Genomic DNA, 14,856 nt, shown 5'->3' on the forward strand with positions numbered 1-14,856 from the left:
TACTTAACTATTGCCATAGAAGCTTCCCAAGCCCTGCACCTGTGCAGTATCCTTCACATCTTTTTCCAAGTCCCTGTCAATAACTTCCAGTAAGATCCCAACATATTTAATTAGCTCTAGCATCAGCCTTGATCAAAGTTTTTGCTACCAAGGAGGCATTCTCTCACCCTTTCTTTTGATTTCAAGATGCTAGAGGGGTAGTTTAAAACTAATTAATATACCCATTCTTAAACATTTCAGTCACTATCAGCATCCCATTTTCTTCACCAGTCACAGAGAAACCAAAACTAAGTAGAGAATCAACTACGTGTTGAAATCACCCTAATCATATATACTCAGTGCCAGGTCTGTCCTGTACACTACAATGAAATTTCTCCAATATCCCTTTTTGTCTCCCTATGGCTTTGTCCAAACTGTACACTACAGATGGAGACTTGCACTGCAGCACAATGCTGCCTTATTACAGGGATTTGTCATGAAGATGGACTTTGCCACAGAAGCGCAAGGTTGATTTGAAGTTCTGACCTCTTTGTTTGGCAAACTGAAGCGGAATTCTCGTTCAAAGCGCCCAGGTCTTCGCAAAGCAGGATCTATAGAATCCAGTCTGTTGGTGGCTCCTATCACCACAACCTCTCCTCTGCTGGCTAAGCCATCCATAAGTGCCAGAAGTGTCCCCACAATAGAGCTAACAGAAAAATATGGTTTTCATTCACCAGCTTAGTAAATTTTCTTCAGTTACACGTAACCTTGTCCAATGATCACTCAAAAAGGACAAGTTTTTACTGATGAGATGCTGTTTAGAAAAAGACTCATTTTAAGTAGTAATAAAATACAGGGAAGGTAACACAGACCTTTTGCTGATATCAAGCTCAGCAAACTGTTTTCAATTACTGTTTAAAAATCTCTGAGATTCATTTGCATGGAATTACTAATTTTTAGGAAAAATGAAATGTGACACTTGAAGTTAAATAAGTTGCCATCTCTTTTTCAAAAATATAAAGCAGCTTCTATGTAGATACAAAACATATCCTACCTATGAATTTGGTCTTGTTTACTGGACCGTACAGGAGCCAGAGCATCAATCTCGTCAAAGAAAATAATTGAAGGTCGCATCTGGTAGGCCTACAATGAAAACACAGGAATATTGACATCAGGAAAACAGCCCTATTTGAAAGAGAAAATGCATGAAAAACATCATGGTTGGAAAGGTAACTAAATTTTACAGACTCTCTTAACTGAGCTAACAGAGTAAAGTGGAATGAGTAACAGAAGACAGCAGTCTCCATTGACTCAAGGAGACTCGGTGACAAGAAACAAACCACATCAGAAGTTTTTACTGGCAGCCACAAGAACAGAGACAGGACTTAGCTAAGTTACAGGTTCTGGAAGCAACTCTGTGTTTTCAGTTTAAATGACCCTGCTTTCAGCCTGCATCTCTTTCCCTCTGATCTTAAGCCACCACATCTTACTTCTTGAAACAGTTTTTGTGACTTTTTGGGAGGCTGTTGGGTTTGTTGTTTTGGGGGAGAGGGGGGTGGTAGTGGTGGTGCTTTGCAGGATTTTATTATTTCCTTTACTAATCTTTCCCAATACATATGAAGATTTCAACCCCTAAAACTTCACTGAAAAAGGAAACAGTGACAATCTCATTTCAGTGAAAAGAGCTGACAAAACATGTAGACCATAGAAATTTATTTCCAACTCAGACAGAACACATGCCAAATTTGAACCTTACCTCCTCAAATAATGTACGAAGCTGTCGTTCAGATTCTCCTATCCATTTACTCAGGCACTCAGCACCTTTTCTCATAAAAAAGGTCACTCTCATGTCACCTTGACTGCATTCATTAGCAAGTGCACGAGCAAGCAGTGTCTTTCCTGTCCCCGGTGGACCATAGAATAGACAGCCTCTGCAATTAAATAAAAAAAATTTTTAAAAAGTCACATAAGAAAAAAACATCATGGAAAAGCACCTATTACAAACCCCATCCTTAAAACACATAACTCTGCTCTCCTAAATAAAACACCTCACGCAGAAGATTGCAGTAATTGCTGAAGTATAAGAAAAGTCAAAAATGTTCCTGCACAATTCTCCAAGGCAGCAAAAAAATCAGTAAAGAGGATAATGAGGAAATATAAAACCTTGATAAAAGCTTGCAGCATCCTAAAAGGCCACTCTCAAAACTTCTGGCAATCCAGCAGGGGTGGCTGGAACCAAACAAGAACAAACTTCCAATGCAGAATCTGAGACTAGGCTAACTTAGGAATCATCGGTTCATTTTTCAATTATGCACTCCATATTCTTTTTTTTTTTCAAATAAGTCAAGGTTTTACAGTAAAACATTTTATTCCCCTTTGAAAAGCTTTGAGTTACTGGAATTGGCTTCCCTTTGCTGGTGATAAAGGAAAAAGTATTCTAAAGCTGGAAAGATATTCTGCATTTCTGCATTTACCTCAACTAGAAAAGCACTGCTGCTTCAAAAAAGAATTTCAATTAATGAAGAAGCAAAGCACAGAAATATTTTCTTTCTATTTTGAAATACTTTTTAAGTTACTGAAGGCAAAGAATTTTAGGTCCTAATTCAATATGCCATGACTGAGTTTTGTTGACCAAGAATGTATAAAGCTAACAAGTAAAACACTGGTATTTTTTTTAACACAGAAGCCACTTAGCTCTGCAAAAAGAGGACAGATTCTTATTTTAGCTCAAGTACAACAAATACTGCAAGTTTCTAGCTGCATATCCTATCAGTTGCAAAAGTGATACTTGAGAACTTGAAAAAAAAAAGAGTTGGTGACAGAGACAAGTGGACTTTCACTAAACAAACATTTGACTTTGAGTAGAAAGTACTTCCTGCTTACAAACAAATCGAGTCCACTTCCATTTAGAGCTATAAAGAAAAAATCCCCAATTCTGCCTTTGAAAGGCAAGACACTTTGATAGGTTGGCCTCACCCTGCAGTAAATCTTCGGGCCAACATAATATATATGGATTCTATTTTTTTTTTTTAAATTACATTTTACTACTGTTGAAAAAATATCAACTGCTGAGAATTTGGAAGCATGAAACTAATTGATGCCCCAGTTGAATTCTCCTAAAAATAGGTAAATTAGAACTTAAGAGTTTTAAACAGTGTCTATTACCTTGGAGGTTCAATTTTCAATCTCTCAAAGATTTCGGGATAAAGCAATGGAAAAATGACCATCTCTTTTAAAGATGAAATGTGGTCAGCAAGACCACCCACGCCATCAAACTGTACCTAAAGATGAAGTCAACAGAACACATTTTATATGTTAAGGAAAGGTGCAGCCTTGATAAGGTTCCATGAGAAGCTGGATTGCTTGAGAGAAAACTCAAGGAAGGTATAGATGGACCATTACTAGAAGCTTTCATAAATACTGTAAATGTCTCACTGCCACAATGAATCAAAAATACTTACTGAACCATCTATTTGCATTTGTTCCATGTCAGCCAGACTTCCTCCAGTTTTCATGGTATCCTTGTCAGCTCCTGTTGAGGCACACTTCTGAAAGCTGACCAGAAGAGATCTGATTTGAAGTGAGGAAAAAAGGTGCTTTCCAACTTACAATGCAGATAGAACATTTTTGATTTTCTAAAGACCTTATAAATCAGCATGAACTTCCTAAATCGGTAAATACTCATTCCGGTGTTTTACATTTAATGGCTATGAGTAGATAAAGGAAAATGGTCTCTCCAGACATTAAACGAATTAATTATTTTAACATTACCACTTATGAATATCCAAGCCAGTTAACACAGCACATATAGGAATTCAAGCTTAGAACAATTCTCCATATGTGGAGACCATGGACTGACCACAGTTATTATGATGGAAGAATTCCTCCCCTTCCCAAACACACTGACATCTTTCAAATCGTTTTAGCTTTTACCTTCAAAAAGTTACAGCCCAGAACACTTATTTCAGTGGGTGTTAACATTATAAAGGCTGCCCTCAACTCTGGGCTTTCCTGAGGACTTTGGAATGTGTGTGCCAGAAGATACACATCTGAAAGATGTCAGCTGAAAATCCATTTGTTAGACTGTTATTAAATTAATATTCCAAGAACATTTGTTAAGTAACAAAATCTATTTCCCCTATTTTCTCTTATAGTGGTTTTCGCTTTGAAACAACAACAGCAAAACACAGCAGCAATGAAGTTTTACATCAAGAAAATACATCAACATGTGTATCTCTGTGTTTCCTCCCATCCCCACCTGGAAATTAAATTTCTTATTAAAAGTCAATCCTAAAAATCCAGTCTAAGAGACTCCAATTAGAGTTGTCAATACCAACAGGTATGATAATTTTGAAAAGGTACAAGATTAAGATAGCAACACTTCATAATTAGGAATATGCAAAGTCCTCCCAGGTACACTCCTCCCTCCCCTATTCACTAATTTCATTAACCTCCTTAAATTTCTCTTCTTCTTCTGTATTTCAAAATCCTCATCATCATCAGAAGAGGAAAAGGAATCACTGCTGAGGACTCCATATCTCTGTCTGGAAACATTCAAACAAGTAAAAAATTAAAATGCACTCCAAGTAATACCAAAATTTAAGTGAACACTAGCTCAGCGTGTACTTTGAAATATACAAAGTTTTCAGATCATTGGAAATTTTATCTTATTTCAAAGCACATTATGTGATTTTCCTTGTGACAGCAATATTTGATTTTTCTTAGGAAGGTAAAATGTATCACTAGTGTGCAAAGAAATTTCTCAATCATGTTACTCCTTTTATCCAGTCTCTCTCTCAGTCACACAAATCGAGTTTCACTTAGCATTATGTAGCCACTCTGTGAAACATCAACATTTTAAACTTATTTAAAAACTTGACTTCAAAACCCCTTCCTTCCATAATTGTCTGCTTTCAATGATACTAAACAAAGTGTTCCTATTTAGCAAGGGAAGGCACTCTCCGTGCTCTGTTTGAATGATCTGACACTCCTTTGTTATTAATACTGCAATTCATAAATTAGATTTTCATTTAATATTTTTCTGGTTTAAGGATAGTTTCATAACAGAAACATGAACTGTTTCCAAAGAGACATCAGAATCAGTGTTTGAGTGATTAAAAAAAAATCCATTAAAACTTCCATGCAGGCTCTCCCTCTAACTAAATTGTCTTTGGTTTTAAGAAAACAACTTTCATCTCTCAAGATTAAATAGTCTAAGGTTTTCAGAGGGAGATTCTGGCTTCAGTTACCCAACAAATTAACTTCAGTTACACAATCTTAGCCACAACCCTCATCATCACCTTATCAATGACCATAAGTACTGCATTCCCAAATAAGATCTGATGGCTAGTAAAAAGAATGGCCTGCCACTGCCAGCTTGTTTTCTTTATACTCTTAGACTACCACAATAATAATAATTATCTTATTTGCCACCGGTCCAAAACCCCTTGAAAGCATTATTGAGTCAGCACTATTGAGACAGAAAAACTATTACTTAACCATACACAAACCTTTTGTTCCCTTTGCATGAATCTCTCTCTGAGACAGATGAAGACTGGACTGAAGAATCTGTCTCACATCTTCTAGGTGCTGTTGAAAGCAAAGAATTTAGAATAATGTCACAAACAAGTTTAAGATAAAGCAGGATAGTCAAAGAGGCAGAAGACAGCATGTGTATCACCCATCTCTAAGTTCAGGAGAAGTTTCAAGGCAGGCAGGGGTTAATCAATGCACAATAGAAGTGAAAAAACACACACCTGATTTTTAATGAGAACGGTAAAATACTTCAGTAAGAATATAAAGTCTCTTTAATTACTATTTTTTCAAGGCTAGATAGGTCATATTTTTACTGGAAAACAATAAGGATCCAAAAAATTAAAAATTAATAGCATGTACACAGGATAAAGACATTTTAGAAAAGGTGCTGGCAGAATGAAGGTAAGAAATTTAAAGTTGAGAATATGCATGTATTTTATTTCAAAAAATCTTGCTTCCATGCAAGAAATTAGCTCTTCAGAAAAACTGTGGCTAAAATGTACTTTCCGATGTATCTTGATAGCACTCAACAAAGCAAAGCTTTTTTCTTCTTGATTCACTTCCTTATGATGAAATTACTGCACACAACATTAAACTCTTTAAGTACTGTTGCAAATAATGATATATTCAAAATGCCCTATGCTACAGGTAGTCCCTCCTGTCCACAGCCTTTTATCATGCGCTTCTTTTGGAAAAACACTGAGAATATTTTTGTCTGAATACCTATGAGCTCTTTTCCAGTACAGCCCTGAAATCTGTGGCTATGGCTTGTAAGGTCAAGAGCAACACAGATTTTTAATAGATGAAAAAATCCCAGTAATTCAGTCCATCTCAAATGTTTAAGAAAAAGCTTTTGGCTGGGGTAAAGTCAAGGAAATTTAGAACAGAAGTAGCTTACAATGCTACCTGGATTGTCAGTTGTTTCTTTACCAGTTGTTTCCATATGTAGACTTTCCTAATTAAAAGAAACAGGAAAAATCACACAAACATGCACAAAACCTGTGAGCATATCTGGTGCCTTTATAGTATCAGTTTCAAGGCACTCCATACATACAAAAGATTAAACTAACACACAGCAAGAGGGAATAGAAACACCACTCAAGAACCCAGGATTAATAACAAGGATTTCTACTCTAAAATAGGGTTTAGTAGATGTGAAACTTAAACACTTGGGCAGATACAAAACTGGCTGTATCAATAAGTCACAGGTTAATTATCTAAGAGTGTGGTAAAACCCAGGACAAAGCAATTCTTAGCAGAAAAAAAAAAATCATACTGGCATTTGCGAGATGATTTAGAAAGTACTATGGTAAATTCTGGTTGAAACAAAATGCAAAGCAATTCATATCTGACCAAAACTAACTATGAAATCAGGATATGGATGTGTATAGAAAACAAAGTTCCTGGTATTCAAGCAGACAGTGGAATACCTTGATTTAACAGAGCAAAACCAAGACAAGGAAATAATATTGATCAGTGTCTATAATTTTAACATGAGTTCTGCTTGGTACAGGGGACAACTTGAGTTTGCAGGCAAGAACAAACTGGCACAAGAACAAACACAGATAAAGCAGGTACCAGTAAATTCACTTTTTAGTAAGATTTAAATGAAACCCCAAGCCCTGAGACAGCTATTTGTAAAAAGCTGGGGGTTTTATTTATCCATTCAAATATCATAAGGCAATTCAGCAAGCATAGTATATTATATGTTTCAGCATTTCACTACTCTTTCTTGTCTTCTAAAGAAGGTATTTCCTCCACCTTAGAACGTAGCTGTGGCATGACTGTAATAGTAAGATGTTAAATTATAATCAGAGAACACTAAACTTTGGAAAAAGTTTTCAGCTAAATTACAATTAAAGTAAGCAATTCCTTTACATGAAATACCATTCATATAGAAAAATAGTAAATTATTTTGGTATCTGCTTTTGTGTAGTGGAACACCCACAGTCTCTTTGCTGTCTAGGTGTCTTTTCTACATCATCCCTTTATTTTGTAAGATTGCCTCTGCAGTACTAAGATACAAAGTTGACATGTAAGAGCACAGACAGGTGAGCACAAAAACCCCACTGAAAACAACACAAGTACTTAGCACCATATTTTAATATAGTGTGCATAAAGCAAGAGTCATCAACACTTCACCAAGTTTTTCAACACTACTTAAAAAATAGGTAAAATGTTCAGTTTTTCATAGAGAGGATTTGCAAACATAAATTGTTTTGAGTTAATTTTCCCCTCTTGCTGAACACAGTACAAAAAGAATATCATTTAGTAGGAAAAAAAAAGAATTCTGAAGATCATATGAAGATAACAAAAAGAAATCATGGCAGTTTTTCACAGCACTTAAGTTGCTCAGCATGATAGCATTAAGTGAATTTTAGTTCTCAGACAACAGGTTCCTTAGTCTTCTTTTAACTGGAATTAAGGTCTCATGCTGATTTTCCATGAATATACACACTAGAAAAAATAATATATCCCTGTTGATATACTTTGAAAACCTTTCAGAAAACAATGTCAATTTGGGCCTCAATTTGAGCAAAGAGAATCAAGTCACAGACACACAAGCAGAAATGTAGGACTGCTTCACTTTGCCTGTATCCAACTTTCTGACATTTCCTAACAAGACACTATTTGCAAGCATGAAAGAAAAGTTAATTAAACATTAAGCCAATGCTGGTGCCAAGAAGATAAATTTAGAGGGCAAGGTAACATCTAGTGAAAGTCTAGGCATGAAGTGGTCATATTAGTTCTCAAGAAACCAGCCCACATATAAAAGATGCTCTGGTGCAAAGATCTCTCTACAACTGGTAATACCAAAAGGAAGGCACTGGTGGCCAATTTAACCATTGACTGTGTCCAAAATCTTTACACATAAAGCACCTGACAAATACATCCTCCTGTGCACAGTCTGTGAATTGTAAACCTTAAGAGAAGCCGCAAGCAGGACACACTACCTGACCAAGTGCAGTGGAACGTTTATGGAATGTTTGTCAGGTTGCTTGGCAGTGCCCCCCCAAAGTTCCAAGCTTGATCATGCCCAACCCCCAAGTCCCTGGTGGGACTTTAGTGGCTGGCACCTGATGCCCAACACTTGGCAGTCACAGAACCATAGAAGGGTCTGGGTAAGAAGGGACCTTTAGTGACCATCTAGTCCAACACCCCTGCCAGGGACAGGGACACCTTCCTCTAGGACAGGTTGCTCCCAGCCCCATTTAGCCTGGCCTTAACACTTCCACAGCTGGGGCAACCACAGGTTCTCTGGACAACCTTGCCACCTTCACAATAAAGATTTACCATATACATAGTGGCACATAGGGAGGTCTCAGCCCAACCAATGTATGCATTTACCACTTGCTGCCAGGAATAAAAACATCTTCGGCCATCAAAAGAAAGTCCCTAGCCAGTAGTATGCCCAGCACAAAGGCTTGCTAGTAAGGCTCATTTCAGTAGCTCTGCATGATGAAAAAAACCCAACTTACTTTGTTCTAGGACTGCAAAACAAAATAGACAGATTTATAGTGGTGTAAAACTTTGTCAAAGTCTACAGCTTCAACAGACCTCTAAATCCTCTAATCAAAATTTTCTTCATCCTTTAAGCAACCAGTATTACAGAAAATATAATGTAAAGATGGTTTGATAGAATTATATTCTATATACAATAGAATTGACCTTGGGTTGAAGCCAGATGCCCACCAAGCCACCAAGCCCTGGGTGACAGGACACCGAAAATAAGATGGGGAACAACTAGTAGCTTGAGATAAGGCCATTTACCAAAGAAAGAAAGAAAAGGTGAAGTTTGTGCAGCTCAGCAGTAGCCAAAGCACAGGTGTGTTATCAGTACCTTTCCAGCTACCAACACAGAGCACAGCACTGCGAGGGCTGCTCTGGGAAAATGAACTCTACCTAAGCCAGACCCAATACAGATTACTTTGCATAAACACAAATGAATTTGCATTAATTCTGCTATTCACTTTTAATTATTTATTGATTCGTTTCATATTAAATCTTGCATTAATTTTCCAAGGATTTTTTTTTCTTCTATTCTGTGGGTTTTTTTTGTAAAGCAGTCAACACACATGGAGTTAGCATGATGGAGAACTACAAGTAATTTTAAAAAATAGAACTGATAATAATTTCTTTATAAAGCTGTGTTTTTAAGGAGATAAAGAATAAAAGAAAGGTAATGCAGATATATACACAAATATTGTGATAGGAAACAAAGAAACAAAAAAAGGGAGATTACATGTCAATGTGGGCCAGTACAATATTGAAAAAAAAACCCCACATTTTATCTTTATTTGTTGTGTGCTTGAACTTTTAAAATATGCAAGTATGAATTAAAAGAATTATTAAGTCACAGGTAAAAAAATGAATTAAAAATTTAAACTAATGTCTGATGCATTCTAGAACAGTCACATTTCTTTATAGTATTTTCAGAGGCATGTTCAAGTAGGAAAGCAGCTGAGACCCACCAGTGCCACTGAAACAAGCTGTAATATCAAAATATTGAATTGTCCTAGCCTTCAGTCATTAATATTAGTTAAAATATTGAATTGTGTTCTTCACAATTAGTGTTTTAAAATCTGTAATGATCCAGCAACAATAAGAAACCATTATAAATTTAATTCCGTATTTGCTTCTTTGTGATTTCACATTCAAAACAAACTCATGCAAAAGAAAGGCCACATTAAGAGAACATCAGTGACTCATTTAGGAAATCAGAAACATTTGACATTGCTTTTACAATGTTAATTCATCTCAGCTGTATGAATACCTTTTCAGGTCATTTAATGAGAGGGTTTCTTTCAGAAGATCCCCATTTCATTTATATCTGGCAATAAGTGAACAGTTTGTGGTGAAGAAGATGCTAAATGAGAGGTAGCCAATCCCTCATTTGCTGTAGAAGTATTTGATATAGTGAATAAGGTAACACTTGCAGAACAGTTGTCAGATTAAGGAATTTGAGTACTGCCCAGAGACATTCAAACTTCTCTTTCTCTATAAAATCCAAAACCATACTGGAATAATTTAAATCATAATTTTTTAAAAATGGTCATTAATTCTGTCTTCCTCATTTTCTATACTCTATTTTAAATCCACCCAGCTTGGGTTGTGGAATCTTAAGATCTCATTGTTGTAATTTAACATTTCATAGACTTCAGATCATAAAGGAATTGCAGCTATCCACAGTCAGAAGTCGAGCTTTAGGATACCTATTCTTCATCTAAACCAAACTTACCGAGAGAACTTGTCCTTCTTTCTTCTTTTAGTATTCTTGGAACTTGATTCTAGAGGACTATAGGTAGCCTATAGTTATGAATTTCTATGAAATACCAGGTCCAAGGCATCCGAAGTCAGTGAATAATTCTGGCTAGACTTCCTTTGTTTCCATCTAAAACATGGCATGAATGGATACACGAATGCACTTTATTTCATATTACATTTTATTGGGACTTTCTAGTTCCCTGATATGTTGAATCTGCTAAATCTCTAAATTCAAAGTTTGTATCTTTACCAGATAGATACATGTTCCAGTTACCCAAGCATACCCTGACAAATGTATCCACTAGTACTCAACAGTTCATGGAATTAGCTTATGAACAAGATACAAGAAATTACACATCCAACTAAACAACTTCCCTCTGATGCTTGCTTTTTCTAACCATCTGGTCTACACCACAATATTATTGTCACATACACTTTTTGTTCCCTGTAAATTTCACTTTTATTTCCATATTAAAATATGGGTTTAAATAAATTATTTTATAAAGATTAGTTGAAAATCTGTGGCATGCCAGGCACTACCTGAATTTATAGATTCCTGGTTGGTGCTTTGGTCACAGTAAAATCCTTCCTTCCTTTTATTACTCAGTAGAATTCAATTCTTAAAATATTACTGCTGGAAAACTTCATTGAGTCCTGTGATTTTTTAAATTTAAATAGCAAGAGAAATGTTTTTTCCAATAGCAATATTGAATGAAATTAGAGATTGATTCTTGTCTTGCTTTCAGCGGGATCCAATCTCCAGCTCAGCTTCTCACTTGCACAAAATTTACTCCCTACAGCATTCTAAATGTTCTAAATTTTAATTCAAATTTTCATTCTGTGTGCATTACCACCTGTGAGAAAAGGCACTTTCTTCACGCACTTCTTTTCATTTGTGTTAAGTCAAATCTCCTTAAATGTTCAGTTTAACATTCAGTTGGTTCCCAGCTTTATAGAAGGGTACCCTATCATTTGGGCAGCTATGGATAAAGTCTTTATCCATCATTCTGATCCCTATTTTTCATACATCGGTGCACTGAGTATTCTAGCAAGAACATTTCCCACCCATCCAGCAAACCAGAGCACCATTGTGCAAGGGAGATGTCAGGCTGGGGCCATCTACTGGTTGTATTGCTGAGCTTTCATTGACAAATTTGAAAAACTGCTTTACACATGTAATTCTATTGCATTCATAAAAATAACAGCACATATTAATGTATTAATCACCTAAGTATGTGATGTTTCTTGTGCAATGGTTCTTTGCTCTTAAGATTAAATACTGTATGAAGTTAATATGGACCATTTATCCAAAGAAAAAATAATTTATTTTACTTTCATAAACAAAATAAAAATGGGAGGAAAGGGGCCTCCTACTTCCCAATAACACCTAAAAGAAAATGAAGAATAAAGTAACCAAAAAGAAATTGAAGAATAAAGTGTAAGATTTCATCATGAATTTGTATGTGTTGTTCTAAAATAGCTAAAATGCTAAAATGCATTGTTTTCAGGGATTAAAAAAGATCTGTCAATTTTATGATGTACCTTAAAGATTCTTATTAAAAATAATTTCAAACCAAAAAAATTTAGCAAATTAAGAGAAGACTAAAGGCTTTTAAAATGGAAGTTCTAATAAATGAGCAACTACGAACCAAGAATAATCCAGACTGATTGAGTCTGGAGACCAAAAGTATATTTACATAATTATGCTGCTCAGCATGTATTTACTCATTTATTATATGATAATAGTGGTAGTTATTTGTGTTGTAATTTAGTCTTATTTCTTATTTTAACTGTGTCCAGGAGCAAGAGAGAGCATTTTACAGATTTTACAAGTTTAGGTGAGACTCCTTGCACTTATTAAATTGCTATGGATTTACATTAATGTATCCACAGAGACAAATATACATACTAACTCCCTATGCTAATGCCTATACTTTTATAAATATATATATATTTATGTATATAGGTATGCAATACATGTACATTCATATACATTAATGTATCCACAGTGACAAAAATATATACATACTAACTCCCTATGCTAATGCCTATACTTTTATAAATATATATTTATTTATGTATATAGGTATGCAATACATGTACATTCATTTACATCTAATATATGCATATGCACACATACATGCACACCTGTGTATCACATGTAACTTGTACCTTTTATACTCTCAGTTAAACAAAATCTTCTGTTGGCTCTTAGTTATACTGGGACTAAACACTATTCACATTTGCCCTTGGCAGACCCATCAGCAGGAGAGTTTTCTAGCAGGAACTCTAAGCAGCTTGTAATTTTATCAAGAAATGCAAAGTGCAATTTAATATGTATAAAAGGCAGATAAATAACAAGACTTCCCAGCATAAAGAGGAAAGTGTAAACATGTTGCAGGTTTGGAGATGAGGCTACAGGAGCCAAATCTGGGAAGAAATACATTGCCACCATCACAGACAAAACTGGTAGAAACACCTGCAAGAGAAAGAAAAAACTGGTTTAGGAATTAAACTGAACAACTGTGGGTTTCTACCTCATTCATAGGAATAAAAACGTTTTCTGCCACACTAGAGTACCTTTTCTCATGCTGCTGCAAGCTCACCCAGCACAAGAGTCATCTGACCTCAAAACACCTACAAGATAGGCCTCTTTTCTAAAATACTTCAGGCTCCCTCTACTGTCAAGGGGAAGAGATAGGCCTGGGATAGTACCTGAAATCCATTTGTCCACATATTAGGGACTCCTCAAGGACACTCGGGGCTGGGTGTTATGCTGCTTTTGGCTGGGCCAGAGTTAATTTTCTTCACAGTGGCTTGGTGAGGAGCTGTGTTTTGGATTTGTGTTGGACACAGAGATGATAACAAAGATGATCTTGCTAGTACTGAGCAGGGCTTACACTCAGCAAACTGATCCTGCTGTTGTTTATCAGGTAATTTGATCCACCTTCCTGCCAGTTTTTACTACAAAACTTATAAAAATCTACTCAATTAAACATTAATACATAATAATATCATTTTTATGTCCACCTGGTTTGTGTCAAACATTAAGAATTTTCATTCCTGACATTATCAGCATTAAGAAGTTGCCACAATATCTTCCAAAGTGCAAACCTAAGTCTTGCACTCTATTAATACAGCTGTCCAAAGAGAAGATTCTTTTAAGTTAAATTATGTGTCTTCTTGTCTCTTTGACCTCAATGTATTAATGCCACAGCAAGATTGCTGTGGGTGTAATTTAGTGTGAGCACAGGAGTCAAAGGAGTTAAAGGCCCATCAGCTGATACCTCCTGCTCTCTGACTCCACCCTGCTCCTCCATGGAGTGAAATAAAGCTCAAATTAAAGCCTTTCACCAGACCTAGAACATCTCTGAGATGGAAACCTCCACATCTCTGAGAGGAAAACTCTTCTGCCCTTCAGCACTTGCCCTTTGCAGACCACCTTCTTCCTCCCTGGGTTTTACATTTTAACATCTACAAACAGTTGACTTGTCAGATAAACACACTCAAACTAATACCGTCGCTCTCCACATACCATCCACGGCTTCGTTGCCAAGTCGAAGCTCCCACTTTTCAGTTTTTCCAGGCTCTGGTCTGTCCCCGCTCCCTCCCCTCCCTCCCACAGCCTCCTCTCTCCAGAGCCCACACGAAGACGCGCTAAGAGAAGCCCTTCGGATCAGACATGCAAGAAAACATCCACGTTTCGACTTTTGCTCTTCCAGGAAGCGCGGAACACCGCAGCTCTGAGAGCCGCCGCTCCACATGGGACACGGCACCTCTCAGAGCCACCGCTCCACATGGGACACGGCAGTTCTGAGAGCCACCGCTCCACATGGGACAGGGCAGCCCTCAGAGCCCCGCTCCGCACGGAACAGCGCTCCCTCAGCTTTCCGCCCCGCACCCTCCACCACTAAAGGGCACTTCCGAATCAAAACAAGGGCGCGGCGACGACGGCCCGGGCCGTGAGGCCCGGCAGTGCTGATTGGTTGCGGCTCGGTGAGCGGGGCGGGGCCAGGCGGAACGGCTTTGCTGATTGGGTGCGAAGCGGGGCGGGGCGGTACGATCGCTCTGATTGGC

General features: G+C 37.0%; 1 protein-coding gene across 1 annotated transcript in view; it reads right to left on the reverse strand.

Moving 5' to 3' along the window:
• Positions 1–14,543, reverse strand: part of LOC135442939 (ATPase family AAA domain-containing protein 2-like) — a 28,074-nt gene extending 13,531 nt beyond the window's left edge. Inside the window, exons 1-7 of the mRNA XM_064703211.1 lie at positions 14,315–14,543; positions 4,422–4,530; positions 3,441–3,552; positions 3,145–3,260; positions 1,736–1,910; positions 1,034–1,122; positions 526–685 (exon numbers count right to left, since the gene is read on the reverse strand). Coding sequence (XP_064559281.1) covers positions 526–685; positions 1,034–1,122; positions 1,736–1,910; positions 3,145–3,260; positions 3,441–3,552; positions 4,422–4,530; positions 14,315–14,543 — 990 coding nt within the window. The remainder of the gene's footprint in view (positions 1–525; positions 686–1,033; positions 1,123–1,735; positions 1,911–3,144; positions 3,261–3,440; positions 3,553–4,421; positions 4,531–14,314) is intronic.
• Positions 14,544–14,856: the final 313 nt, after the last annotated feature.

This window comes from Zonotrichia leucophrys, chromosome 2, assembly GCF_028769735.1.
Source record: "Zonotrichia leucophrys gambelii isolate GWCS_2022_RI chromosome 2, RI_Zleu_2.0, whole genome shotgun sequence".
Taxonomy (NCBI): domain Eukaryota; kingdom Metazoa; phylum Chordata; class Aves; order Passeriformes; family Passerellidae; genus Zonotrichia; species Zonotrichia leucophrys.